Source organism: Varroa jacobsoni, unplaced genomic scaffold (genome assembly GCF_002532875.2).
Source record: "Varroa jacobsoni isolate VJ856 unplaced genomic scaffold, vjacob_1.0 scaffold_1002, whole genome shotgun sequence".
Classification (NCBI taxonomy): domain Eukaryota; kingdom Metazoa; phylum Arthropoda; class Arachnida; order Mesostigmata; family Varroidae; genus Varroa; species Varroa jacobsoni.
Window position 1 is genome coordinate 1 of NW_019213904.1, and position 26,872 is coordinate 26,872.

Here is a 26,872-nt window from a genome sequence, read left to right on the forward strand (position 1 = left end):
TATTCTCCTTTTTGCTCTAAGTTAGTTTTCCTCTGTTCTATTATCTGTTTTGTTGTTTTGTGTGCCTTCTCTCTCTTATAGCATTATCGTTGCGAGAGGTGCGAGTATCAATGAGTCACACAACTACATTCTTCATTTTGAGTTCACTATACTCAGACTAGGTGCTCCACAGGTTGATCCATTCCAGCTCCCGAAGAAACACCATCCATAATTAACCATCTTAACCTCTAAAGCCGAGCTTCGCTGCTTCCACTTGCATACCGCCAACTACCAAAAGTTGCAATTTTAATGCACATCTCAAAGTCTCATCATCTACTGGGATATCATTCAAATGACAATTAATATAAGTGAGGCCATTTTTCCTATCGTTAAACGGCGGCGTACGTTCGCGTCATGACCTAACAAGCCCGTCTCTACTCTCTTCTTTCGGATCGAATCCAAAAGTACTTCTCCCTGTATTTCCTGTCCCGCTTTATTCAATCACTGATTTTCGCTCGCAGCGCCCATGTCTTTTCGACGCAACTACTATATTTCTACCGTCTAGTCTCATTATTTTCATTACCCTCATTATTCTCGGAGCGTTCATTCACATTTGAGGAATGTATATATTTCTTTAGAAGTATATGAGTTCATGTGTCTGTCTGTATGTGTTACCCTATTAAGTTGTGACAAAGTGTCGGCGCCATCGATTCCATTTTCTCTATCCTCACGGTGATTGTGTTTTTGTGCATTTTTGTACGGTCCTGTTGTTCTTGTTTATTGTTTAGTTTTATCGCCTGCGCACGCTATCCGTTTAGTTGTTCTTGATGCAATAATTGGTAGAGCAATAATAGTGAGACATCGATAGGTATTATTTATTAGTGACAGCGTTCTTTACACTTCTCGGTTGTATCATTTCTGCGTTGTTTATATTATTTCCTATAATGTATGAATCTACTACATATTGTGTTTCCTATCCACTTTCTTTCCTTTGTGGTTGCGTTTGACGTTGGTATTTCTATGGGTCACTTATATTGCCATTAGTTTCATAATAATTTCTACAATAACTGTCGTATAAAGCACTAACATAGGGATTCGATCGTTCCCGAATTTCATAGTAGCAGATAGTGAAAATGACAATGTTGATAATACTCATGTACCTCATAATCATTCTTTAATGCATTTCTTTGTGTATAAACATTTTGGTAAAGATCGCTTTGTTTTAGCAGCTTCCTGGTTCTTAAGATTTTCGCTCTTTAGCTGTCACGCCCCTTCTGTGTCGTTTCATTTTCTGAAGTATTTCTGTAATTCGCCTTCCTTGCGTTTTGCTGAACTATTCATTATTCTTTTTCCAACATGCCAATCAGTACATTTGATAACATTTTTACTCACTTATATTTCATTAACGTTATGTCTGCCGTTATATTTTGTGGCAGTCAAATCCTTTGTTTCTATTGTCTTCTTGAGCCTCTTCAATGAATAATGTTATCTCATATATTGTTATAACTGTGATGGTTCTTTCGCTGCTTTTGTGTTGCGCTATAAGCGTCATATACACTTAAGGGAAGCGATTCATTTGAAAAACGCGTTATTGGAACCTAATTAAACCAGCATCTTGAGCTTAACTGCGTGATTGGAAATCCACCACCAGTGAGCTATTTTAAACATTCTAACTCTCGGACCTAGTTCACTTTAGGAAATCGCCTGTTTTTAAATAATTATATATGAAAACATTGCATCTATTGCGACATACTTTGTTTTTTAGACACCAAATAAAAATGCTGCTATTATCGTCATAACCGGTAATCTACTGACATCCAGCATTTCTGCTGAATTTCCGTCAGCAGCGTTGAATGAATATTTGCGTGATAATAGCGGAAAGTTAACCTGACCTTGCCGATACCAGTTACGTTCACTTTATTTGCGATTTGATTTATTAGCAGTGCCCATTCAAATTCCGTTATTGACATATGAAATTCTTTCTTTCTCAAATATGTGTCATTTCTTAGAACTTCTTGTTTTGAATGGTCTACAAGACAGCTGCTGTACTAAAAAGATACCCTGCTCAAATAAGCTGAAACGTTATCATGTACTTAGCCATCATAACCTTATTTTCTGCATTTTTCTGAATTCTTTTCTTTCTGAACTCTTTATCATTCGTCTGGCTTTCGTTTTGCCGTTTCCCGTACCTCTTTTCTGAGTTCACGTATTATTTAATACGTCTGCCAAGGTAACTTTCCACAAGCAAGCTTCGACGTTTCTCTTCTCCTGCTTTCGAATGTTAGTTTATATTATTATGTTATTTCAGCTTGCGTCATGTTTGCTTGCTTAGCTTGATTTCCATTGTTGCAGGAATAGCAATAACCTTGACTTGATTGTTGCTGTCGTTGTCTCGTTGCTCTTCTTGGTGCAGTGGTTGTGTTGTATGGCCATAATTAGCTTTGGAGTCGTGTTTGTCTGGTTAATTTAGGTGCTTGTAGAGCGGCCCAAATTCAAAGCCGGGCGTAGGCACACTTTGTTTCAAGCTGGGAGGAACCAGCCGTCTGAAGCAATGCCCATCGGCAGTATTAAACTTAATAACTCGCCTTTTCAGGGTTAGTTTTGAAGATTGTTAGCGAATTCTGTGAAACTATTACATAATATTTAAGGGTGTCTCAAGTTCCTTTGTACATCGCAAGCTCCTACTACAGAATTAGACGCAACAACAATAAAAGAAAACAATACATACTACAAAAGAAAGTTTAAGACAAGCTAGCGCAACATACTCGATCTTTAAAATAATGCTGTTCTGCTGTAAATCCGCATAAACATCGCCCGAATATTTAGGTGCACACGTATCGAAAATAATGCAGTTGCAGCTTGCTTCGGATCCTTACCTAAATATAATTTGAAGTTCCGTCGATTCTATAACATTTGAACGCAGTAACGGCAAATTATAATTTACGTACCCACTCGACACGTTTTTCGTTCATTTGAACAGACACTGAGGCCATGGTCAGTAAAGTACAACCTAACTATATCGACAATTTACCTCTGAAAGGGATTTTGCAGAAGATTAATTACTCGCCATCGCTCTGTTACAGTAAGGCTAACGTTATTTTCGGATAATATAAGCGTATTTTACCTATTTACGTGAATTGCACGACGCCTGTATTCGATCAATGTTTGTTCTTAGATAGAGCCACACTAAGTTATGTTTCTATCTGTAGAAGTCGTTCTCTGCTTCTTTCTGTCTATATGTATTTGTGTATGTGTGCACATTCAGTTTTCAATGTCTTTTTACCTCTGGTATCACGACTCTATTGTTGAAGTGTCTTCGGCCTGTTAGTACTAGCTTATTGTAACAGTATTTCTTATAAACTTTTGAGCAATCGTTACCGTTCCATTCATTCGGTAAATTCTTGTTGACTTCAAACATTCGAGCATCCCAAACTGCCATTCTAGTCAAATTATGATGAAATGACGCCCGGTTCGTTGAGTATCCTCATTGAATCAGACAGCCAGGCGGAAAAGCGAAACGCAAACAAGAAAACGTGTAAGAATGACAAAGATAGTTCTTTTAAAATATGAAAGGTTTAGCTAACATTTTAGGACATCCGTTATAAATAACTATATATATATATATATATATATATATATATATATATATAAGGACGCGGCATCAGCGAATTGGCAAGTAATCGACAATCATCAGTTAGTCGTTGCAAACAAGTATTTTTAACAATTGTTCGTTTGCGTACGGTTTCCGGACGCAGAAAACTAGTCACTTAGTTCACATTTTCCAAACACCTGAACAGCTTACCAAATTGTGTGGTAACTCGTATTAACTCTTTATGAAGTATGGTGTCACTAATCTTGAACGTCACAATCTCTTCTTACAAACCATTTTTTGCTGTATTACAGATATATTTGTAAAAATTATTTTTTGCCGGTTTCCCGTAATGTGCGTTGATTTAAATTAATAAAAAATAGAACGTATTGAATGGCACTAAGACTTTTGTCTTTGTTCAGCCTCCGCCTAGCCGTATTTGGTCCGGCCACGTTTCCAATAGACGGTCATGCGATCCGCAAATGTATTCCTTCCCCAAAAAATAACAATTTATTAGAGGCGCTCATTTTTCTCATAGTTATAGATTCAATATTTGTGGCATCGATTGACCTAAAGCAGTTGGTTAAGCTGTAGCGCTCGGTTTTGAAAGGCGGGCGTCAGTGTCTTGCTTTCATTACGATTTTGGCGCACTTTAAGTCGATGACCACTTTAGAGATTTCCCTCTGTTATCCAACATTTATCATTTACCGTAATAATAACATATCTACTAGTGCTAGAGTCTGTACTGATGGGTAATAATAATATACTTATTCTCGATAAGCATAATTATTGTAGTTGTTGCTCTTGTTGTTTGTGTTTTTGCAATGCTAATGATACGTAACCATATTTAGTAGAATACTTGAATAATACAGTACAATAATATATATACTGTATAAGTAAACGTCATATCTTGTGGAAATAATTATATAATAAATAGCCTAACTAGCAATCGCAGCTTATTTCTTCACTATTACATCATATTTTCATTTTGCTTACTACTATATAATAATATCGTTATTATTATTACTGATGTTGGTTGCTTGGCGACTCGCTTAATTAGTAGCATTTGTTGTAGTTCAATAATCATCTAATGTTACAATCAACGAGAGCTGTATATTCAGCTGTATAATCGTCACCACCGGTATCATTTGTAAAACATCTTTGTCTCTTTTTTTTATATTGTGAAGTGTATGACATTTCTCTGCGCAGATCGCTCTTGATACACCTTTCTACACGGCTAACTTTACCTGGAAAACTTCCGTCGCGTCTTCCCACTATTATCATCGTTATTAACCAAATACCGTCATCAGTATTTCCTTGTTGTTTTTATAATGCAATTAGTATGATCATGGCTTTATTATTTGCCGCCTTTATCGTCTGTAATTATCAGAATCATCATCATCATTGCAAGTGTCATACTTAATAATCACTCATCATTAATCATAATGATCATTCATCACCATCAGGATCATCATCGCCTTCCAAATATTTACTCGTTTGCACTCAGTTCATTCTTTTCTGCCCCTTTCTATTTCTTTCTCGATTTGTTTGTTTGCGTTTGTGACTTACTGTCTTCTCTCTTTTTCTCTTTTCATACGCTGTCTTTTACTTTTCTTTTTTAAACCGCTTAGTGTTTGTCCTTTCTTATTTTATTTCACGTTTCCGATTTGTTGCTGTTCTTATTATTTTTCTATACGTCATGTACGTCCCGTGGGGGCAAAGAGGTGCAGGGGTGAAATATCAGTTGTCAGTAGTGAAATTGAATGGTCAACGCATACATCGACTGACTGATAACAGTAATAATAATTATTCTTAGTATGAATATTCGTTTATCATTGTCAAGGAAGCTAGAAAGTTATGTGATTCATAAATTGAGTTGGATCATTGGAATGATCAGTCGAGCCTGCGATTTGAACTTTGACAACAAGAATTATTATAATAGCATTATTAATAATTTGTGTTGCTAATTATCGTCGTGATAATTTCCTTTGCTGAATATTTAAAGAATTACTGAATTTCTTTTTTTCGACTAAATAGCGCCCTCATTATATAATCAGATAGCATTTAGTTGTTTTTCGTTTATCAAGTCATGGTTTATATTTTTAGTGAAAATAATACTATTTGGCTAGTTGACATAATAATAGCAGTTCAGTAATTGATATATGGATGTGTATGAATACATGTATGCATGTAATTTTTCTTTTTGTTCATTGATTTTGCGTTACTTATTGTTGCTAGAACCTATGGTACCATTCTCTTGTTGGCATTTATTGTCTGATTGTGATTATTGTTTTCGTTTTTTTTTTTACTAGCCCGCCGCCTGAGCACAGAATAACGACAGTGAAAACACCACCACCACCGTCACTGCAAGGTGTTGTTATGTTTTTATTTCTTCTGCCATCATTTCCTTCTTTCTGTCTTTGTTTTGTTACTTATTATTATTATTTATTGTCCATATTATTAGCTCATTATTTTGTCATCAGTGGTAGTAAATTGTATTAATAATAATACGTAATAATATTAAGTAATAATTGTTATTATTCTTTTTGTCTGTCATTATAATTTCCACTGTTATTATTCTCATCAATTTTACTTAGTTAATATTATTTTATAGTAAATATTATTATTGTGCTCTGTGTATATGTGTGTATGGGTGTGGTGTATATATAATTACTCTCTATTTACTAAGTTTATTATTAAACCTAAAAATGTCTAGTAGATTTGATCATTTGCCGCCGAGCTGCTTCAGACATAAGCCATTTTTCCTTAAAATTTACTCAACTCCGTTAATTACTTATGTCCTTTACGCCCCGCTGCCCGACCTGAAAATCTTGTTTTTCAAACACTCTCAGTAGCCAATGAACAGCGTCGTCGTTTTATATCTTATTTAGTTTCCTCCGCATCTTTTAAAATTGGTTTAGGCCTGTCTCATTTTATAACTATAATAATAGTAGCTCTCATGTCTTCGATGTTTCGCTATTTTTTTGGACGACGATTGCGGTCCACGCCAAACACCTCATTACCATTACCAACAGGCTCCTTGCCAATATAATATAATCATAATGCATGTTGGTTGATCCTGTTCATTATACCCATGCCGTTAGGCTCGGTTGCTAAGAATCAACATGAGACACGACTACAGAACCTATGGCACCAAAATATTTTAGAAATATTTATCTGACTAAGGGTCAGGGTTCTACAACTAGTTTTCAAGTGAGAAGCAAATCCTTGAGTTTGTCATCCAGAAGGCCAAAAAGTTTAGGCTTTCTGACGAGGCTATAATGTCAACGCAGTTACGTACCCATATCGCTCATCACGCTCATCACTATAAGATTAGCAATATCTCCATTTTCGTGGTCGTCGTCACCACGATGATCCACTAAATCATCAGTTTTCTGCAGTTTTTGGTTTTTTCTTGCTGCAGCTTAAGTAAATAATTGTGTAAGTGTGGCCAGAAAACGGCATATTGTGTGCAGGAGTGTATATCATCTGACCCACTGGAACTTGTAGATTGTTAGCGCTAACAGGAATGGTTGTACATACCTTAGACTACTATGTTTTGTGACTGCATTTCAAGTATTTTCAAACAGAGACTCACCCGATAATCGAAGCTAGTATGTGCTGTTATTGTCATGCTATTGCTGAAAGGCTCATTCGCTAACATTGTTATATCGAGTTAATTATTATATTATTAATTATCAGTTTTTCTTACTTTATCACTCTAAAATTAAAATATACGTTTAAGATTTGCTCTCTTGCAATTTAACACAATTCTACCTAACCAGATGTTATTGAGTAAAGGGAGGGCCAACCTATTAATATAATCGTTTGTAAAATAATTATTCCAGTAATTTTCGTTATGTACGACAAAGTCATGTAACAAAAGTGGACCACGACAGACCAGAGAACTCTAGCAGATCATAGACTTTGTTTTACATAACTTAAAACGAACTGGTTGTCGCGATGTTGATCTTTACAAAGCTGGCATCGTGTTCATTAAATACGCAGGAAGTAACATCTAACTGATCACACAATCACCGGAGTCTTGTTACAAAAGCAAACTACATATGAAACGACTGCACGTGGGTGCTGACTAAGAATAACCCCGCAAGCTAGTGAAAGGCTAGTAATCGCATAATGTTTGTGTGTGTGCGTGTGTACATAAACACATTAATTAATAGTAAATTTCGTTCTACAAACATCTGGAACATCAAAAAATAATAATATCTATAATAATACGTGTGCCCCCTGCTGTGTAGTTGCTCGTTCGGTCCCTGTTACGAAATGTATGTCACTCTAATAGGTTTTGTAGTGGAATTCAGCGGAATATTCATTTGTTCATTCATTCAACATCGGTATTATTAATGAGCAATAGTTATGAGGCTTCTTCGATGCTTTCCGCCCGGACTCTTGCTGACCGCTGCGTTGGCACGAGGAAGACGTTTATGGCATCTTTGCGTCAGTCGTCACCTGTTATGTGGTCAAATGTCTTCTCAAGCTTTCATAAGCAAGTCACTTTTTGTATATATTTATAAATATATACGCCTCTGCATTCCTCCGTGCTCTTTTTATAGTTGTCGCTAAGTGATGCTTGCTATAATGATGCACTTGTTCTCGAAACTAGCCAGAACCTTATCTTGGCCACGACGAACTGTAACACTTTAGTAACGAAAAGAATGTTACCCCTTCGTCTGGTCAAACCCCATACAGCAGACAAATCTAGCAAGACTTATAGTCGAGAAGAGAATAAGTGTGCTAAGCGTACTTCATTCTCGCATCATATTCATATTAGAAACCTGCTTGCCCATACTGCAACCCTCATCCTGTTGTTGTTATCAAGAAGCGAGTTTGACCGCAATCCGATCATATACTATAGGGCTCACTTTGTGGAGTGTCATGGAAATAACCGAAAAAAAAACAGCGCAGTATCTCCGTTCTTTGTCTCAGTTGACCTCATGTTGCTACAAATCGGGAGGCATTAATAATAAGCTCGCGTTAATTCACTACCTTCCAATGGAAATATCGCTCGCATACTGCCGCCAGAGAGTAACATATACCTGCAATAGAATTTAAGGCTACATCCTATCTTACAAGCAGGTTGACTAATCCCCGATCATGTTAGTCAACCAATATGCTCATTTTTGGTGCTATTGCTGTTCGCTATTTACACTACGATGAAAGAATAGCATGTCTAGTAGCACGAGACATGCTATTCTCTGGAACTTCGTCACTTTGCTGGCTGATGAGCGGTGTAAAGGGAAACGAACGCTGGAGAATAATAATGTTTAGCAGAGCACTGTTCCTTAGCTCGTGGAATCATCAGCGCTTTTAAGATAAGCTGGTGAATGCTGTGACGCGATATTTAATTTTGGCGTTATTATTATTCAATCGGCATGCATTTGACTGTTTTAGTGCGGCGGGGTGTTTCCCTTAAGAGGTCTGACTCGAGATCCACTCGGTTAATCTGTTCCAGGCTGCCGTTGGGGTGTTCCGGATTTGCTGTGTTTCGATCCTGTAATCGTCGAGCTATGGTAACCTGTGTATGTCGCGTCGCCTTTACTTGCCCACCCAAAGTCTTGGTGCAACAGGACTTCTTCGTTTCGCTAAAGTAGAATACTTGATTCTGGTGGCAACTCTCATCACATACTCGCCGTAATTAAAGAAGAGGTTTGTAGAGGCTGAGGTTAGGTGTTGTTATTATTGCCACCGTTATTAACATTATTGTTATAATACTATTGTTACTGCCGGGTTCTCGTTTCAATGTATTTTCTGAAATATAGGTTGAATTACAGCAGTGTTACGTGTACTTAGACACGGCGTCCGATCTCGCCTCTCCCGGCAGCACGTGGAACAGCACTGAGATGAGCAGGCGGCGAATTGCTGATAGCTCGTTCTTAATTTCCTGCAGCTCGCGCGCCTGTGTGCGTGTCAGCCCAGTTAGGGAGTCCTCTAGGGAGACCTGTCAATCGGCAGCAACAAAGCAATAAAACTAAGTCGTTGCAACCGAAGATTGTCACCCAACTAGAAGTTTTCTTCAAGCGCTAAGGATAAATATCTTACGTTGGTGATAGTAGTTCACACAGGCCCAGAAAACCCAGAATCGGTGCAATTATATAATAGAATGTCCACGGTTTACGAAAAAATATAGCTCCCTTTCGGCATTTATATCGAGGTTGAGAGTATGCGTTGCCGTAATTAAATATCAGCTTTATGTATGATGGGAAAGATTAATTTGTTTTATTATGTTAAAGTTCTGTAACTTGTGGATCCGAGTGACTCAAAAAATAGTTTTCAGTTTTAAATAAATCAGTATATACATATACTAGGGTGAATGTACCAGTCGGGCAGAGATAGCGTTGAAGTTGGATGCATTATTGGCGGAGATTCCATTGTCTCCGGGGTACGGGTCCGACCTCTGGTGATTCTCTCGATCCCGACCGTGCTCCCGAGGAAGTGTGTGGCTCCCTCGGTCCATGTTCCTTCGCACATCCGCTCCCACCTAATTTACACGGAAAATTGTCATATCAAAATTTGAAAGAAAGCAGATGATGAGTAATGAAGGCTCGTATTTATAGAAAAAAAAAATAACATTTCGAGAATTCTGATCTTTTCTTGAAGATTTAGAATCGGTATGAGATTGAAAAAAAAGGTAAACTCAAATACGAACGGTACAAAATAATAATTCTGATGATATATGCTCAATTTGTCCTTTGTTTTTAAAAAATAAAACTTGTCTCTGATCAAACCGTATTCTTCCACTCGTTTTAAATTTACCTTTCCACTAAAAGATACCAAGTGAAACAAATGGGAAGATGATATAAACAAACACTTATATGATAATCGGATATTGCATAAAGACGTTTGTCCATGCTTCGGTGTAGATTAGTTCGTTTTATGTGGACTTTAGACCTGGGACTCTGACTATGTTTCAATTTATGGAAGTAGTTACAATGTTTTTAGGCGAGTGAGAAGTCAATGGCAATACTGAAGAAGTTCAGACATAACCTTAATGTCCATGTGAGAATAAATTCTTAAATTCTTTGCAGGTAATTATAAAAGTTGCCCTGTAAGTATGAATATCTTATCGTACCGTCCCCAGATCATGTCCGGGGGATCCTCGTTTGAATAACTCTTCATGGAAGCCGGCCAGCTTCCGATAATCGGGGTCATCTCCAACAGCTCCAAGGGCATCCGACGAGATCCCCGCGCCAGATAAGAGCGACTGCAGATCCATCATGTCATTTGTCACGTGGTTCGAGTCACGCACTCCGTCGTGAAAGTGCAGCAGACTGTTCAGGTCATCCAGAAGTTTGCCTGCGGTGAAATTCAATATCAAGCACGAAATATAATGATTTGCCGTTCGGTTTAGTCCCACATGTCGGTTCCTTTGTTATGCTTGAAAGCAACTTCCGAACTCGAATTACTACATGCGTGTACCTATTGTAAACGTCGCTGGTTGTTTCTAATGAAGTTTTCTAACCTCCTTGTGGCGCGGATGCCGCCAGATGTCCCTCGGACTGGGCACCTAAGTGCGAAGAATGAGCAGCCGGTCCCTGGTGGTGGTGATGGTTGGCGTGGGCGCTCATGGGCCGTTGAGGTGGCGGACCGCTCGTCTGTTGAAGATGCGTCTTGAGATCACCGAGCAGACCGCGGGGCCAAGTCATCGTGGACGACGGCTGCGAGTCACTTCCCAACGGGAGCACACCGTCTACGTGGTGGGCCCTTAAAACATGCGAAGAAGATAACACAGGCCATCTTGATTGAGGAAACAGCTCTAAACTCCTCAAAATGTCTATATCGCTTGATGGCCAAACTGTAAAAACAAGATTTTAACGTTCCTCCGCAACATGACTATCAATGAAAGGAGCTATAATAACTATATATTATAAGAATAAACCTTCTAAAGTAAATACTTCACAGCTCATAAACAGTAGCTTAACAGTTAAATAGATTGTCGATTATTACGAGCTGCTATTACCTGTTGAGCATGTGACTCGAGCTGGCCGTTGATGCCGCTCTGGCCCGCACGCCGGGCCCTCCATCTGAGATCGTCGAATCTAGCGATACAGAACTTTTAGCGTGCTGGCCAAGCAGAGTACGAAGGGTGCAGGCGGACGGAGCTGCGGACGAAGAGCCCGTCGACAATGGGATCGACTGCAAAAGTACTTCGTACTCTATGAACTCCGGGCGGGGTAACGGATTTAGCGGAAGTCGATCGTCCGGCACTACCCCTTTGGCGATCATCAACAGCGCCTCCTGGTTGTGTATCGTAACGCCCTTTGGTCGTTCTTCACGCGGCAGGTTAATATCGTGCAGCTTCTCAAGCTGTTCGTCGGCCACACCATAGACATAAAGTGTGTGCGATAAATTGGATCCAACTACGATAAGCCCCGTAGAAGGCTCAACTGCTAATAGGTCCGGAGATAGTATACCTGTTGGTATAAAGATTAGCACAACATAGGAAGAGAAGTATGTCAAAGACCTATGTATTACTACGGCAATGAGTGAAGTGATGAGCAATTGTTTAACTATATTGTACATATATTCTTCTGTCAGGTACCCGGCAAGCTCTAAGAGAGTTGTTTCAAAGTCGCTTTATCTCCGGTTTTATCGTAGCAGCGTAATCTGTGTTCGTGATGGCGGATGGGTCAATCAGGTAAAAATTCTACAAACAGCCCTCAAAATATAACGCTGATAATTTCCTGTAAAAATATTTGCTATTGGTACCGAAATGATGCTCAAGTTTTTTAGAATACTGATTTCTGTGGAAACTTTAACTTTTTCTTTTCAACTGAATTCTTTATAAAATAGGATTGATCAATAGATAAATGTTTTCATTAGGATACTTTGAATGAGCTTAACGGCTTTCGACTGTACGCAGAATTAAAAACAGGCGTAAAGCGACCATATTAAAATAGGTACGATGATCAGGCGCCTTCTTACCAGTGAAGGCGGATATAAGATTGATGTTATAAGCCGTGTAGTAAGAGACAGTAAGTATCAGCTGCGAATACACAATGATGTACACTATATCTGATTCTAAACATTGAAATAAAATCTATTTAAATCGTTTAACAACCTTTGGTGTCAATTTAAACTACTCTGGCTATGTAATAAAGTAAGAAAAGATATACATACTTTGCGAAACCAATAATAGTTTTGCAGAAACTATATTGACAGATCGAATAAATTAATTAGATTGCATAGATATTGCCAAGGTAATTTAGGTTTTAGCTTAAATTAAAATTAAACAAAAACATTTAAATAAACTGTGGTTATATATGAGACACGCGATTTCTAGGCAACAGCTTTTAACTAGTTAACAACGTGCAGATGCTGACATAAGTGCGCGGTGGTAAGGTCTCGTAATTCATTTATAGATTGCTATGTTTTTTTATCATACGAGCCACTTTTAACCGTTTTTCATGCCCTCTCAAAGTGCAAAGTCGTTCTCATTAAGATTCATTTACTGGAAGCTAGACGCTTTGGTATAACTACAGTAAATATTGTACAGAGAATGGCATAGCGGGCAGCGTATCCGCTTCATAAACTTAAGAGACACATGGTAATGTAAGGGTTGAATCCGAAGATAATGAACACCTCGGTTATTGCTCAGAGCTAGCTGTGTGATAGAATGCTTAACCGCGGTACTACACTTAAAAATCGAGTATTGCTGCAATATGAGGCTTTTTGCATAACGGTTTTCGGTTGAAATCACTATCATATACCTCAGATTTGCGCTTTCACATAATTTGAATCAGGAAGCTGCAGGTGTAGCTCAGATTATTTTCAAATCCTTACAATAAATCTATATTCTACATTTCAATACACTCTCAGCGATTTAAACATGGTAACTACAGCCTGCAAAACAAAATTTTACATTCTAAACTCTCTGTTTGGTGTCATATGAGGAATATTGTATATTACAAACTTTAAAAAGCAAACAGTAAGCATTAAATCCTATAGACGACGAATAAAGTATCCAATTATAATCTTCTATGAACTAATATTATTACATCAGAGCGGCTAAATTATTCTCTTTACCATTGGTTATAATCAGCATTTTTTAGATCGATGTTTACTATTAAACATTCAAACCTGAAATGTCTCCCCAACCCTGCGTGGCTCCGTATTTAGCCTTAATTAATGTTGAATCGTCTCAATCAACGCAGTGCGTTATGAAGGATATATATGATTCCTACACTTCAAAAACTAAAAAAATTGGTCCTTCAACGGCTTGTTAATAACGATGGCATTCCTTCGTCAATAAACCCTATTTCTACCTGAATAAGGGTAAAAAGCTATTATTTGTATAGCATATTTTCATAAAGATTAAGTATCCACATATTTTGTTAGCTCACAAATAACAAGGAGCGGTTAAATGGCTAAAACTCCTTACCATAATAGGGCGCTCAAAACTGATAATATAGCTTTTTTTCTAGAAAATAATATCTGTACTGGTTAAGCACGTTTCACAATAAAAGTTACGTATACTTATAAAATATTTAATAAGTTATTGTAACCCATCTTTCAAAAGTAGAGATAATTATTCGTCTTGGCTTGATTGTCGTTAATAATTAGTATGACTAATTATTAAGTGATAACTGTAACGGGGTAATAATTGAAATACAACACAGTTATCTTTATTCAAATAAACATTTCCATTTTGAAGAACTGTAAAGTCCGCTTATCATTTCAGTATGCTATAATTGCTAGTCCTAGTGGAAAAAAAATATTTTCAAACACTATAATTGTTAGGATTTTACGATGAAATCTGCAACTGAGGACTAGTAATTATATATTCTTAAGGTAAGCCCATACCTTAAATCTTGAGTTGCTTGTTTTACGAAACGAATAATCTAAGAAATAGTATAAAAACCATCCTTTCATAACCCATGTTATAATTTCACGTATAATGATTTTTGATCAATGAAAATGATTATATGGTGCGTCTCACAGTTGATTTCAAGTTTCAAACATTGAATCATTATATTCGATGCGTTTTTGTGTGCGAAATAATCGCATTGTAGGCTCTTTAGTTGGAAAATTGAAAACGCGTATTGTCTGGTTAAAGAAACCTTTCAAAATACGCTTATAATATGCAGAAATTTAAACAAACTATTTTACACTATTAAAACTCAATTCTGAAACTATATTCGATTCGCTTTATTTATCCCCTCTTATATGTCTTAGGTGGTTACAGTCCGTCAGTGAAAACTGCTTTGTTTTTCCATTATATACAACCGGCACAAAATAATAATTTATGAAAGTGATAGTTTTCGGTATTTCTTATTGAATTAGATGCTAATTGAATATATATACACAATACATACATACATATATATGCATACATATATAACAATTATAACTTCTCAGTCAAATACTTTATATTTTTCTTTTAATTTGTCTAGGCCATTAATTAAATGTATTTTTGGTCTCTTTATGGGAAACAAGGCGAAGAGCCTTTGTATCCGATAAAAGGTTCCACAGCATCAAAATGTCCCACTCTTTTTCATTTACAAAGAACCCAACTTGTGAATACTTATTCATCGATAAAGACACCGTTTCTGCAAGTATTTACTTAGTTGCGATTATAGTGACGAATACCATCAACGTTTCCTTTGTATTATTATAGAAGTGCATGAAATGCAGAAGGAAACCACTCACCAAATAATTCGTCCCAACTGCGTACTTCAGGTTTATCCGTCTCGGGATTCCACTGGAGTAAAAATAGCTGAGAGCCACCTTCAATTCCTCCGTCAGAATGTATGCTAAGAATTGCGTCCAAACCACCTGACAAAAAAGCGCTTTCTAAAGGTTTTGCATCATGGCAATCTAATTAAATATGGAAATTCGCATATTACACAAGTTTTCAGGACTTTAGCTTTTTGGGATCATTCCCCACAACCGTTTCATAATAATGCGAACTATTTTCAACTAAATCTATAGTTGCACCATATGCTACAAATACAACTTTTAATGGAACAATTTTCAGTTAAGTAAATCTCTCAGCTTACTGCCATTTCCCAACGCTAACAACAACAAATGTAGCGATGCAATTTGTAAAATTTTAAAATATTTGCAATGACAATCTGTAAAAGTAATTTTTATTTTAAAAGTAGAAACATTTAAATATTCTAATGTGAGTAGGATTTTTCCGTTTGATTTCTTTTTCCAAGTTTTTATTTGTTTTCACATTTTTCATTTTTTCAGAGCAAACTAGTAATATACTAGCAATTGCATGAAAACACATGCGCCCTGCCGTTTATTGGAAGTCCTTGTTTCTTGTCGTTTTAGACTCACCCCTCGAGTGGGCCTGTTGCTGCTGTTCAAGTAAACAACGCTCAGAGCGACTGCGTACAACCACTTGTTCCATTGGTAGCTCGACGGTGCACACAAAACGTTCACCCTCCATACTTTCGATACAACACACCCGCTCCAGACCCAGGATAACCTCCATTTCCGCCTGTTCCATGTCCGCGCACGGGATATTGTAGAACTGCAGTCAGAAAATGAAACAGCATTTGGTAAATCAGCCCTTTTGTTTTTCCCTTTTAAAGACTAGGTGTTATAGAGAATAAAACTCCGAAATAAGAAAAAATTAAAAACCCTAAGAGTTCCTGTGAAGAATACTATTGCGCCCTTTTTAGGATTGCTTAGCTTGAGTTCGAACCGTACTTAAATAAGAGTAGGAAGTAGTAAATTAAAGTAAACAAGGTATACAGAAGGTTTTTTCTTTACCTTTTACAAGTACATCAGCCACCTTTTGCCCAGCATTTTTTTATCGATATAAAATCTCTGCTTGGTCTAAAATTGCTGAAATGCTAGCGAATGCCTTCACTAGATAAAAGAACTTACCACGAGTGTGGACTCCGTGGCGAGAATGAGTCTCTTCCCGTTCTTGCTCCAGGTGCCACAGACAAATCGTGAGCCAGCGAACGGCGTAATAGTCTTCACCTCCTGCAGTTCGCTACTTTCCTCGTTAATTACGTAGATTCGCGCGGAATCCTGATAGCAGATAATGTTAAAAAGTTTCAGCAGATTCTATCAGTAATCCACATATGCGTCTCTTTGTGGTCGGACTGACGAGTTACAAAAAAATTCGTATTCAGATTTTTGTTAAATGATCGTGTGATTAACTGTAACATTCGCCCCGTTGGTTAATTCTTTCGTATATTATAATAAGTCAGCTAGGCAATCTAATCCAAGTCAAATCACATCAATTCCTGTAGTCTGCAATTGTATTACATATACTATCGAGTGATATGTATTTCTAAATAAGGATGGAATGTCAAATAACGGTATCGGACATGAAAGTAATAAATATTTCAAATTATTAATTACCTTAAAGACAAGACAAAATACGTCCCTTTCTGGGTGCCATAGATATCCCTGAAGGACTGGTAATTGAGGTAGTGCCAGCACGCACCTGAAAAACAGTTAATAACATACACAAAAATATTTACTAATATGAAGTACGATTTAACGATTTGATGTTTCAGTTGTTATACCACCCAAATAGCGCAGAGATCTAACGCGGTCTTCATATCAAAAACTTTAGCAAGCTTTGATTGCAATGAATTGGCATACATTTCTTAGAGGTGTGTATGCAGTGACTTGAATGCACGTTTTACAAAACCTTCTAAATTATTGTAAATAAATTTTGAGCAAAAGAGTAGTCAATTCAGTTTGATCATGGCTTCATTAGCATGGTTATAATGATGATTACCATTTCGAAAAAGAAAGCGTTCCTCCCACCGTGCCATTCATCCGCCAAATGGATAATTCCAGGGAGCCATCATCTACGCGTTCAGCCAAAACTGAAAAACATGATTAACCTCTATGTCAAGCTTTTACTCTACAACCTATGACCGATACATCAAATTTCAATACAGTAATATTTTTCTATTGTTCATCTTCTTGGAATTATATATCTCTTACTTATATAATGCACAGTAAAGTGCGTCAAAGCGCAAGGGGCATCGGAAACGCCAAGCTTAATTCGCTTTAATACCAGCCGACTTCAGATATTATTGTTTCTTGCAAGACAACCAATAGTACTTAAATAGTTATTTTGAGCGATTCTTTCGAAATTATATGTGATACGGTAGCAGTTGCGTAGCGTTGTTCTCCACACTTTACAGCTTTTAATGTAACCAAAGCTGTAGGTTGGTCAGGTAAATGAGTGTCCGCAATATCTGTAAGTGTCTATGACTACTATGCAGGACGTGTCTACTTTATAGAGTATTTTTTACACTATTGTCACTAATGTAAACAACAAAATATATACTTTGTAACTTAAAGGGGGCATCCATAAGAAAAGTTGTATTCAGTATTAAGGTTTGTTTTTCTTATATTATTGTAATACTCTATTTAGACGTTGTTTAAAGTTGTTTAATATTTAGATCCCTAAATATCCGCAATATCTTGGACACAGTTTTCAATACATTGCATACCTTCAGCAAAAGTATTGGTTTTAGGCACCTAATAAGCGTATTTAATAGACATCTTATAAGGTTTGGAAACTAAGCTGCAAAGGAGTTTTGGTGTAGTTATGTTTCCATCTCGACCATGCTGATTTCGGAGCAGATCAGCAGCTGTAATTGAGTGATTTAATGATAGCCATTAAAACGCAGTTGGACTAAATTGGTACTCGCCATACCCGAGATGTATGGAGGCCACTTTTTAGGGCTGGAGTAGCAAAGTCCGTGCACGATTCGAAAGAGTCCGAGCACCTGATGTCTACAAAAATGCACTTGTCCGTGGCCTCCATGGCCTCCATGGCCTCCATGAGGTACAACCGCATTTTTGGGCGGCTGTAGCGGCGTGATGAAAACGCAGTCCCCATCCGCCCATATAAGCCCCACCGTACAGTAGAAACCTGCAATCAGTAACAAAGTGTATACACAGATTTACAACATTTGAGTGGTGCATGTCTAACTCACTTATGGCAAAATCATCAACTGAACCTGCCTAATATTTGATTGGTATTTTTAAACAAATACAATTAACTCACACATTGTGTGCAGTTCAGACATTTACTCTAAGTAATATTTTAGTAAATCCATCCCGGCGTACTGTGCCAGTCGATTGAAAATTGTCAATTCAAATGGGCCGTATTCTTACCAGTTTTAAACACCTGGATTTGATTATGGATTGGTGTACAATGGTTTTTAAAAGAAAAGTTTTATACTGCTTTACTCGCTTACTAGATGTGAGCATTATAAATTGATGATTAGTAGGCGTTAGAAGTTCCAAGCGGTTCCAAAAAATCATTTTCACCACATAAGGGCAATTGTTAACACCATACTTGCTTTAAATGATGCAATCCAATCGGTTACATTCCATTAGCCCTGAATGGAACACTTTCTGGATTTATCTAAACCTATCATTTAAGAAATAAAAAAAACTAGAACATATTATAGTTCTTAGTTAGACTAGCTGAGAAGGCTAATCCATTAGGTGATAATTACTTTAGGTTACTAAATGTTTTCTTTCCTATTTGTAGCTGAATTTCAGCTACGGTGTAACAAGCGATATACAATGAGAATAGATAATTTCCACAGTGTCTCTTGCCCATAGATATTGGTGAAACACTGCTGCGGAATATAGTAAATATTTTGATTTTTTTAATCATAACTTCCTCCAACCTAATTTTTTTTCGATACATTATTATTGTTGCGATTAGCTTATCGTATCAAATATCAGAAACACCGCAAAAAATTAATCGTTTTTCTATCACATATGATTCAAGTATATATCACTTACATTTTGTAATTATCTTTTATCCTTCCCAAGTGTATGCTACGCAAACGCTAAATATGTCAGGAGTAGTTGTAAATGGCTTGCACTTTAGGTTTATTTAAAATGACTAAATATCCAATTGGAGCAACGCATGCTTTTAATGAATTCGTCTATAGGTTCTATGCAAGTGACTATCATCTCCAAATCATCATACCAAATCATCATAGAAAATACTGCTATTTTCCATAGGTGCTAATTTAAAGGGCGCGTGTCTTTCTTGCCCTTACAAATTGAGCTATTAAGTTATTGTGAAGTTTTTTAGAGGGCGGTGAGATTAGTTTTCGAGTGCAGTCTTGCCACTCATACCCCAACCACTGTTAAAATAACAGCAAACAGGTTGGACCATAAGAGCAGACAGTTAACAAAAGCAATATAGGGAAGTGATGTTAGAGTCGGCAGCAGCGTATTATTATGCCATTAACGAGTTAATTTATGAAAGATAAATTATAAATGATCACATGATCACGATGCAGCGTGTCAGCGATTCCCGTGTTCTCAATTAACAGTTCGTAACACAGTGGGTGAGCATGAAACTTTTAAAGTCGCTTAGTTTAGCTTCGTGTGTGCAGTTTTGGCGAGAAAATATGATGCTGTAAATTAGAGGCCCAGAACCCTAATCAACTCAAAGAGTTTCTCATAGACTCAAACGCCACCGAATGAACGTGCTGGTATATACATAAATAAACACACAAGGTATGCGCGTTAAACTGAGGCATGTTTCGGAGGGTATATTATGTGTAGTCGCAATGTGCTCTTCTATTATTTTTGGATCCAGAACACACTCAAGTTTTCCAAAAGTAAACCCATGCATACATTGTAGAGAAGGCAAGAAATTCGTGTCCAAAACGTAAGCAAAGGTCAGTTATTGTCAAGCTATGTTGCCGCACCGACTGCCACAGAGATTATGAACTACCTCTTGCTCTCGGTCAGCGATCCCGACTTGCTATGCTTACGCGTCTTCCGAAGAAGAGTCCGGGGAATTATTTTTCAAAGCGGAAAACCTATAATAGTGATTGTGTAAGGAGGGCTAAAATACTTATCAAAATCATACGAAAATGCATTTCTCATGATCTAGTAATTATTTGCAAAAATTAGAGATTGCTTCTGAAAGAATAATATGTATCAAAAATCCAGTCCTTCAAATAAATCTTGACGGTTACTTAAAGCGTTTGCGTCTTTTAGCAGGTTGGTCTTTCGAACCCTCGGATTTTTGAGATTTGCGGTGTACTGTCAGCCCAACATTTAAATCTGCCAACCTTTTTTGTGCCTAGCGTGTTCAAATTAGACTTCAGTTACGCGCACGGTTATATTTGTTATAACTTCTCCACAGATTTGGAGAAAGAATTTTTATAAATGGCTTGTAAACGTGCTAGACATCCTATTGAAGCCATGATCGAAGAAAATGACATTTAATAAACACGTAATAGTGATGTCCCTGCTGATACACGTAAAAAATCTGTTTCAAGTTTCAACTTATAAGCAAATGGCATCAATTATATTTCAAGTTACCCTATACATAAGCACCATCATACGAATTGCCTCTTTCTCTACTATGCGTCTGCTTCTTTTGCAGTCTGATTCCACATCTGTATAAATATATTACAGGACCTGTCCCTCAGTTAACATTGATAATTTATGCATTATTTTTACTGCTTCTTTCAATTATATTTACAAGGCCACAAGCTTCTCTTGACTGTACATTTTACACTTCTAGTGTTTCAACAGTCTACTGCAATGCACTGCTTTATTTCTCCTCCTCCTCCTGATATTTTTTTTTCCTAAAGCACAATTTTTTTTCTTCAAGTAGCGTCAGGTGAATCCTTTCTCTAATATAGTAGATTGGCTGTCATTCTTTTAAAAAAGTATACAAATGAATGTTTCAAGGACCCAGCATTTTAAGGATATTGAACGTCTTACGACAATGGTGCTGTATTTCATCTAGACATTGGTACACTTCTGCCGAGCCATTAATTGCCAAACTAGAATGTTCATCTATAAATTATTCAGAGAATTTAAATTCTAATGAATAAGGTGAAACAGAAAGGATAACTTATTGAATTGAGAATAATTTTGCGTGGAACGCTACGCAAAGTGCGAATCAGTCTGTTACGGCCACTCTAAGCTATGCTACTTTCTAAGGTAAGCGAGCTAACAGAGTAATAATTCCACAGGGAATATAGTAAAGTGCTACCTAATACGTGCAGCACGCAACTTCTGTTCTGTTCTGAAAGAAGTGATACTCAACTGCAAACACACTAAAGATGCTAACCAAGCTTTAGGGGTGCTGAAAAGCTAATACGTGACGCTGCAGTGGCAAAGCAACAATTGCTTGACCGACCTTGGAATGGAGACTTAGTTGAAAAGGAACTGGTGGTGGATTAAGGAAGTTGGCTTTCTGCAGATAGCAAGGCGATTGGCATCAATGTCATCAATTAATTACACATTTGTGCCTACACCCAACGATAGCAACGTTTTTTCCAGGCAAGAGAACTAGCTAGTCCCTAACTTTTTTTTTCTAGAGTCATATGCTCGTTTAGAAAAAAATGTCTATTCTGCCCTGAACCATTTAAACTACTGAGGGATACTGTAAACCGAACCAGTAAAGGTGCAGTGACGACCGGATGAAGTGTTTCGTTTAGCAGGACATTCGAATAGCATAGTTATTAGGTTAAGGAGCATAATTTTAAATTACATGCAGAAGGTCGATAGTTCTACTAAACGGATGCAAAGCAAGAAGCCGATCAAGTACATTAGAAGGCGGTTTATTTTGGTTTGTACGTTAGCGATTTGATTCACGGTAAAGTTGCAAAGAAACTTTATTAGGGTTCTGTAAATAAGCACAAAAGCTGATTATAAAAAAAATATATGATATTCCAGTCTTACAGTCCGATATTTGCAATCTTGTTGGCGAACGTTGTGTGTTGTTTCAAGTTGTTTATCATTTTCGGCGGCTAATAGACGCATCTGAATACCTTATTTGTAACGACTCTACGATGCTTTCATGACGCTGATAGTTTCCTTTAACACCGACGTTACTGCTAAACTTGAATGTACCATGAAATAAACTCAATTTTCTATAGTTTCTTTAACTTAGACTTTATATAATTCCGCTTAGTGTATTTTAGTATGCATTTCGGCTCTAGTCGAAAAGACGTCTTTAAAAGACTTTAGATGACGACACTAGATTTTTATGATACGCATGATGATCACAGAACAGTCGTCCTGTTGTAGATATATTACACTATTTACCAATAATATTTTGGTGCCAGAATATTTATTAAAACACCATTTTTTAATAATACGTGACACTGGAATTCTAAATCTCGCTATTGGATGCATATCTTAAATATAAATGAAATGCTCCTGGGTCCCCCGTAGAAAAGGAAATATAAATTACAATTGTAAGCTGAATAGTTCAGGCAGGAAAATGGACAAGAGGGAAGGAATTGCACTAACAACATCTCTTCCTCACTGCCTATGGGGGCTCTTCCACCCCCTGTTGTTTGGCTGCCGCATGGAAGAAGTTTGCGTTAAGGAAACCGGGACCATGGTGTTTAGTGAGAATGGAAAACAACTCGAGAGGACCCATGAAGGGATGCAAAAAGGAAATCAAAAAAGAAAAGCAAAAATAACGAATTACAAACTTTCCCCTGAAAAGCGAACAACGAAGGAGCACTTAATTTTGGGCTTGTAAGACACACTCTGCGCATCCCCGTATTTTACACAATGGCCGCGACGTGCAGCCCGGTACAGCTCCGTTTAATAGCCTCAGCAGAGACGTGCCTACATCACACGACCTCGTCTCAACTTAAAATGCGACTGTGCATTCCTTTAGGGTCTTAAAGCCTAAAATACGTATTCGATGTAAATACAATAAATACATTGTGTTTCTATAGGTTTGTCGTTCTTGGCCACAATCGACCACGTTTTACCCAGCTTTTATGAAATGAATTGAAAGCTACAATGGAGTCAAGTGTGTATTAAAAATAATTTTTTTCGCCTAAGGACAATTTCTACTTTTAATTTGTTAGACTGTTGGGTACATATTTTGAAAATGAGCTGTCCACTTATCTAAAAAACAGCAGATTCTAAAATGTATTGGATGGCTTACCTTGCAACTGTTAATCCCTTGAAACCAGATGGAACTGAATTCTTGTCCTACACGCATTCTAATCCCCAACAAAACTATAAATTACCCAGCGAACTCCACGCGCTTAGAAAAAAAGCCTTCCCTAAAATTGGACATAATCTTTTGTCCTAACCGTACAAGATAGATTGCCGGTGTTACGTTTGGAAAGCAGTACGTTGAGCCGATACTGCTGCTATATTTGGATTTGTACCCTCGTGTGCTATAATATCATGTATAATCTGCGGCAATCGAGTCTAACGTCGATTGGACTTCTGGGATGGTTTTTGCTGTGTTTGTTTCTCGTCACGTCGCCTTCATCAGCGACTCGTCAGCGGTTGGTCTCTAGCCTCCACTCCCCTTGACTCCCCTTGACTGAATACCCAGTCCGCCTGCCCTTGCCCTGTACCACTGCTCCCTCAATCAAAAGCAACGAAGCTTATGGATATTTTCTACTGGAATTTTCACTAGTAACTAAAAAAACGTTGTGAACTTGAGAACACTGCGACGTTCTTGCTCTTCTTTTTGTTGCAATTCAAATAGTGATTATAGCATATGAGAAACCCCTGCATAGATTATCTGATTTTATGCTATGGGCGATTCTTTCACCTTTTCTTGCACCCTCTCTCATTAGCAGTCAATCTGACCGTAGGTGAGCTTGCCTTTTGTGACACAGGTACGCCTTAATCTTGCAGCAAATAGATGTCATTTGGGTGATTAATAGATTACTTACAGTTTTTGAGGGCGTTGCTGCCCGCGCGGCGGATGCGGCAACGCGAGAGCTCCATAGCCCCCGGGGCCCGCGCGGGCCCTCAAATCGCGATCAAGATAATGGCGGCGGTGCTCAGCTTTGTTGTCTTCTTACGCGGTCAGTCCCAGTCCGGCGCGCAGTTAGTTCATTTACCAGTCGTCCACTTTTCAATACTATGCACTATCTGTGCTTGCACATATATTCAACAACCGCAGAAGAAACTCGACCATAGCGCAACGCGGTACTCTAAAACCGACCTCATCATCGCATCTTAGCGCGCACGCCACCTCATAGAGTAGCATCAGCAGCAGCGTGATAAGCAATTGCACATCACATGGCCCACATCGCTTCAATAGCAGCAGGTATCATTTGCATTCTCACATTCACTAATTCTTTCCTTTAAAAAGTGTGCAATATATTGCTCAAAAAGGGGGATTTCCGATTCGCTTCGTGCACGTACTTTCAGATAACCAACGAGTGGGAATTGCAGCTACTTGATTTGGCCTGACTGGCCGTTCACTCACACGCTGAGAAAGGTGGTGGTTTTTTCAGATGGTGGGTTAGAACAAATCAAACAGATCAGAGTGATCTGTATGGTCCAGACTCTAGTTGGCCGAATGGCAGGACCTTGCAAACAGAGCCTTCACTCGGTTGGACGGTGATTGAGGAGGAATCAATCCCACTCGAAAAGGAAGAGATCGTTGTACCTTCGGATCGCTCTTCAAGGCTGCCTAGGACGGACCCATTCAGCCCCCGAGCCTGGCCTTCCGCTCACTGTCTGCTGCCTGCTTCAGTCTGCTCAGGCTTGCTATCTCGATGTTATGGCCGTCCAGAAGCGGCAGTGGCAGCAGCAGCAGAGGGATGGCAGGGCATAGCCGCACGGCGCCCACAGAAAGCCCTACCTCTCCGAGAATCTGCGGGCGAACCCTCGAGGCCACAGAATGAACGAATGAGGGAAGTAGAGGCAGAGAGAGAGAAAGAAAGAGATACCGGACGGATAACGGAGAAGCCGTGAGTGAATCGAGTGTATGTGGCTGTGCGGACGCTGCGTGTGTGTGCATGTAACCATGAACAAGAGGACGAACAAACGAAGGCACGTATGTAAAAGTGAGTGGAGCTTTCGAGGATACTGAGAGCGGGGGGTTTACTCCTTCGTACCACCAACGATCAAACTCCAACAAACCCTCTTCCCTCTCCAACAAACACATACACACAGACGAATGAACGAATACATATTCACTCATACACCGTAGATAGAAAGAGATACACGAACACAATGAACTTGCTCTGCACACCGTCGTCATGGTGCGGCACTATGATCAACACCGCCGTCACCGCCAGCAATACTTCAGCGGCCTCTGTTTCTTCGCAATCTTTTTCCCTTAACAGAACAAGTCACCCTGTAGCTGATCTACTAAGGCTGTCAAAGGAATATATCGCGGCTCCCCTTGACTAGGCCATACTAGGCCAAGCATTCCTACTTATCGAGAGAAGAGGAGCCATCGCGACCACCCCTCCCCCTCTGTAAGCTGTGATCTACTTTCTCTCTGCCCTGTGTCTCGTATTTGACATGCCTCTACCCTTTCTTCTACTGCTATTATTGAGAGAAAAGGGAAAGGGTGTAGGATTTGAGGACTTCCCGAGGTATAAAAAAAGCATGATGCCCGCCTATTTTGGAAAATGTTCTGAACATCGTTTTAGAAAATAAAAATGTGCAGCCAACTGGTTATGCAGTAACTGGCATTAATTTCTCGTGGAAGACTAAGACAATGCGATAAGACCTGTGTAGTTCAAGCTGATCCTACGGCGTTAGTTTTTAGAACATTGTAACATTCCTATTTATAAGTAAAAATGGGTAAGAAAGAACGTAACAATTAGTTTATCTAAGCATATTCTAATTATTAGACTGGAGTTTTAAATCCTAAAAACGCGAGTAGTTTTGTTTTAATGCAGAATACGTCAATGTTTTTAAAAACACTGTTAGTTATACAACTGACCTAAATGATATTTCCGTGAGCACTATAGATAACCGGCGGCCAAATGCTAAAAAAATACAATAAAAATAAGAAAATTGCTACATGACATTGCTTTGCAATTATTTGATCATATATATAAAATAGCCGAACTTTTAAACCACACTACGGTGATGTACATAGCAAAATCCATAGCGACCTAAAAATCATTAGTAAACGCAAGGCAGACACCAAATGAGCCGATTCGATGACATACAGTTTTTGCCTCATTGTTATTATATAGAAATTGTCATTATATAGAAATTTTATAGTTCAGATCAAGCAAACATATATGCATATATATACTACCGTGTTAAGTGTCGGTAGCAAAATAAGATCATTCCAATTCGCAGATTGAAATGATATTATTTTATCAAATAAATAAGTACTAGTACAAATCCTATTAAAGGCGGTTTCAGAGGAGTTTAAGCCAGGGATGTCCCTACTATTAAAACTTACTTGGAGCCGGCATTTTGGGACTACGAATTCAAAAATAACATGACCATGTACGGTAAAAGCGGACCTGGTTTAGAATTGAACACCTGACGAGGAAAGGACCACTCTAAGATTCTATATAAGCCACAAAGAAATATGCTCTCCTGTAAATAAGA

At 38.1% G+C, this 26,872-nt stretch overlaps 1 protein-coding gene and 2 long non-coding RNA genes across 3 annotated transcripts; 2 read left to right on the top strand and 1 right to left on the bottom strand.

Moving 5' to 3' along the window:
- Positions 1-10: 10 nt before the first annotated feature.
- Positions 11-9,436, top strand: LOC111265735 (uncharacterized). Its single transcript, XR_015313156.1, has 3 exons — positions 11-5,939; positions 9,042-9,235; positions 9,349-9,436. It is a non-coding gene; the product is annotated as an uncharacterized LOC111265735 (long non-coding RNA).
- LOC111265734 (WD repeat and coiled-coil-containing protein) lies at positions 9,248-26,284 on the bottom strand. The gene is made up of 12 exons (XM_022842633.2): positions 24,232-26,284; positions 18,231-18,449; positions 17,298-17,388; positions 16,913-16,997; positions 16,427-16,576; positions 15,872-16,067; positions 15,236-15,361; positions 11,547-12,000; positions 11,049-11,290; positions 10,659-10,882; positions 9,906-10,067; positions 9,248-9,527 (listed from the first exon to the last, which is right to left on the bottom strand). Exons 1-12 carry the CDS (start codon positions 24,284-24,286, stop codon positions 9,366-9,368), a joined length of 2,166 nt encoding a protein of 721 aa, XP_022698368.1. The 5' UTR covers positions 24,287-26,284; the 3' UTR covers positions 9,248-9,365.
- Positions 11,787-12,646, top strand: LOC147752772 (uncharacterized). The gene is made up of 2 exons (XR_015313157.1): positions 11,787-11,869; positions 12,125-12,646. It is a non-coding gene; the product is annotated as an uncharacterized LOC147752772 (long non-coding RNA).
- Positions 26,285-26,872: the final 588 nt, after the last annotated feature.

Coding starts and splice junctions, on each gene's coding strand:
- LOC111265734 (XM_022842633.2), bottom strand. CDS start 24,286: ATGGAGCTCTCGCGTTGCCGCATCCGCCGCGCGGGCAGCAACGCCCTC. Junction 16,068..16,426: donor CCACGGAGTCCACACTCGTG/GTAAGTTCTTTT, acceptor TTCTGACTGCAG/TTCTACAATATCCCGTGCGC. Junction 12,001..15,235: donor CAGTTGGGACGAATTATTTG/GTGAGTGGTTTC, acceptor TTATACCAACAG/GTATACTATCTCCGGACCTA.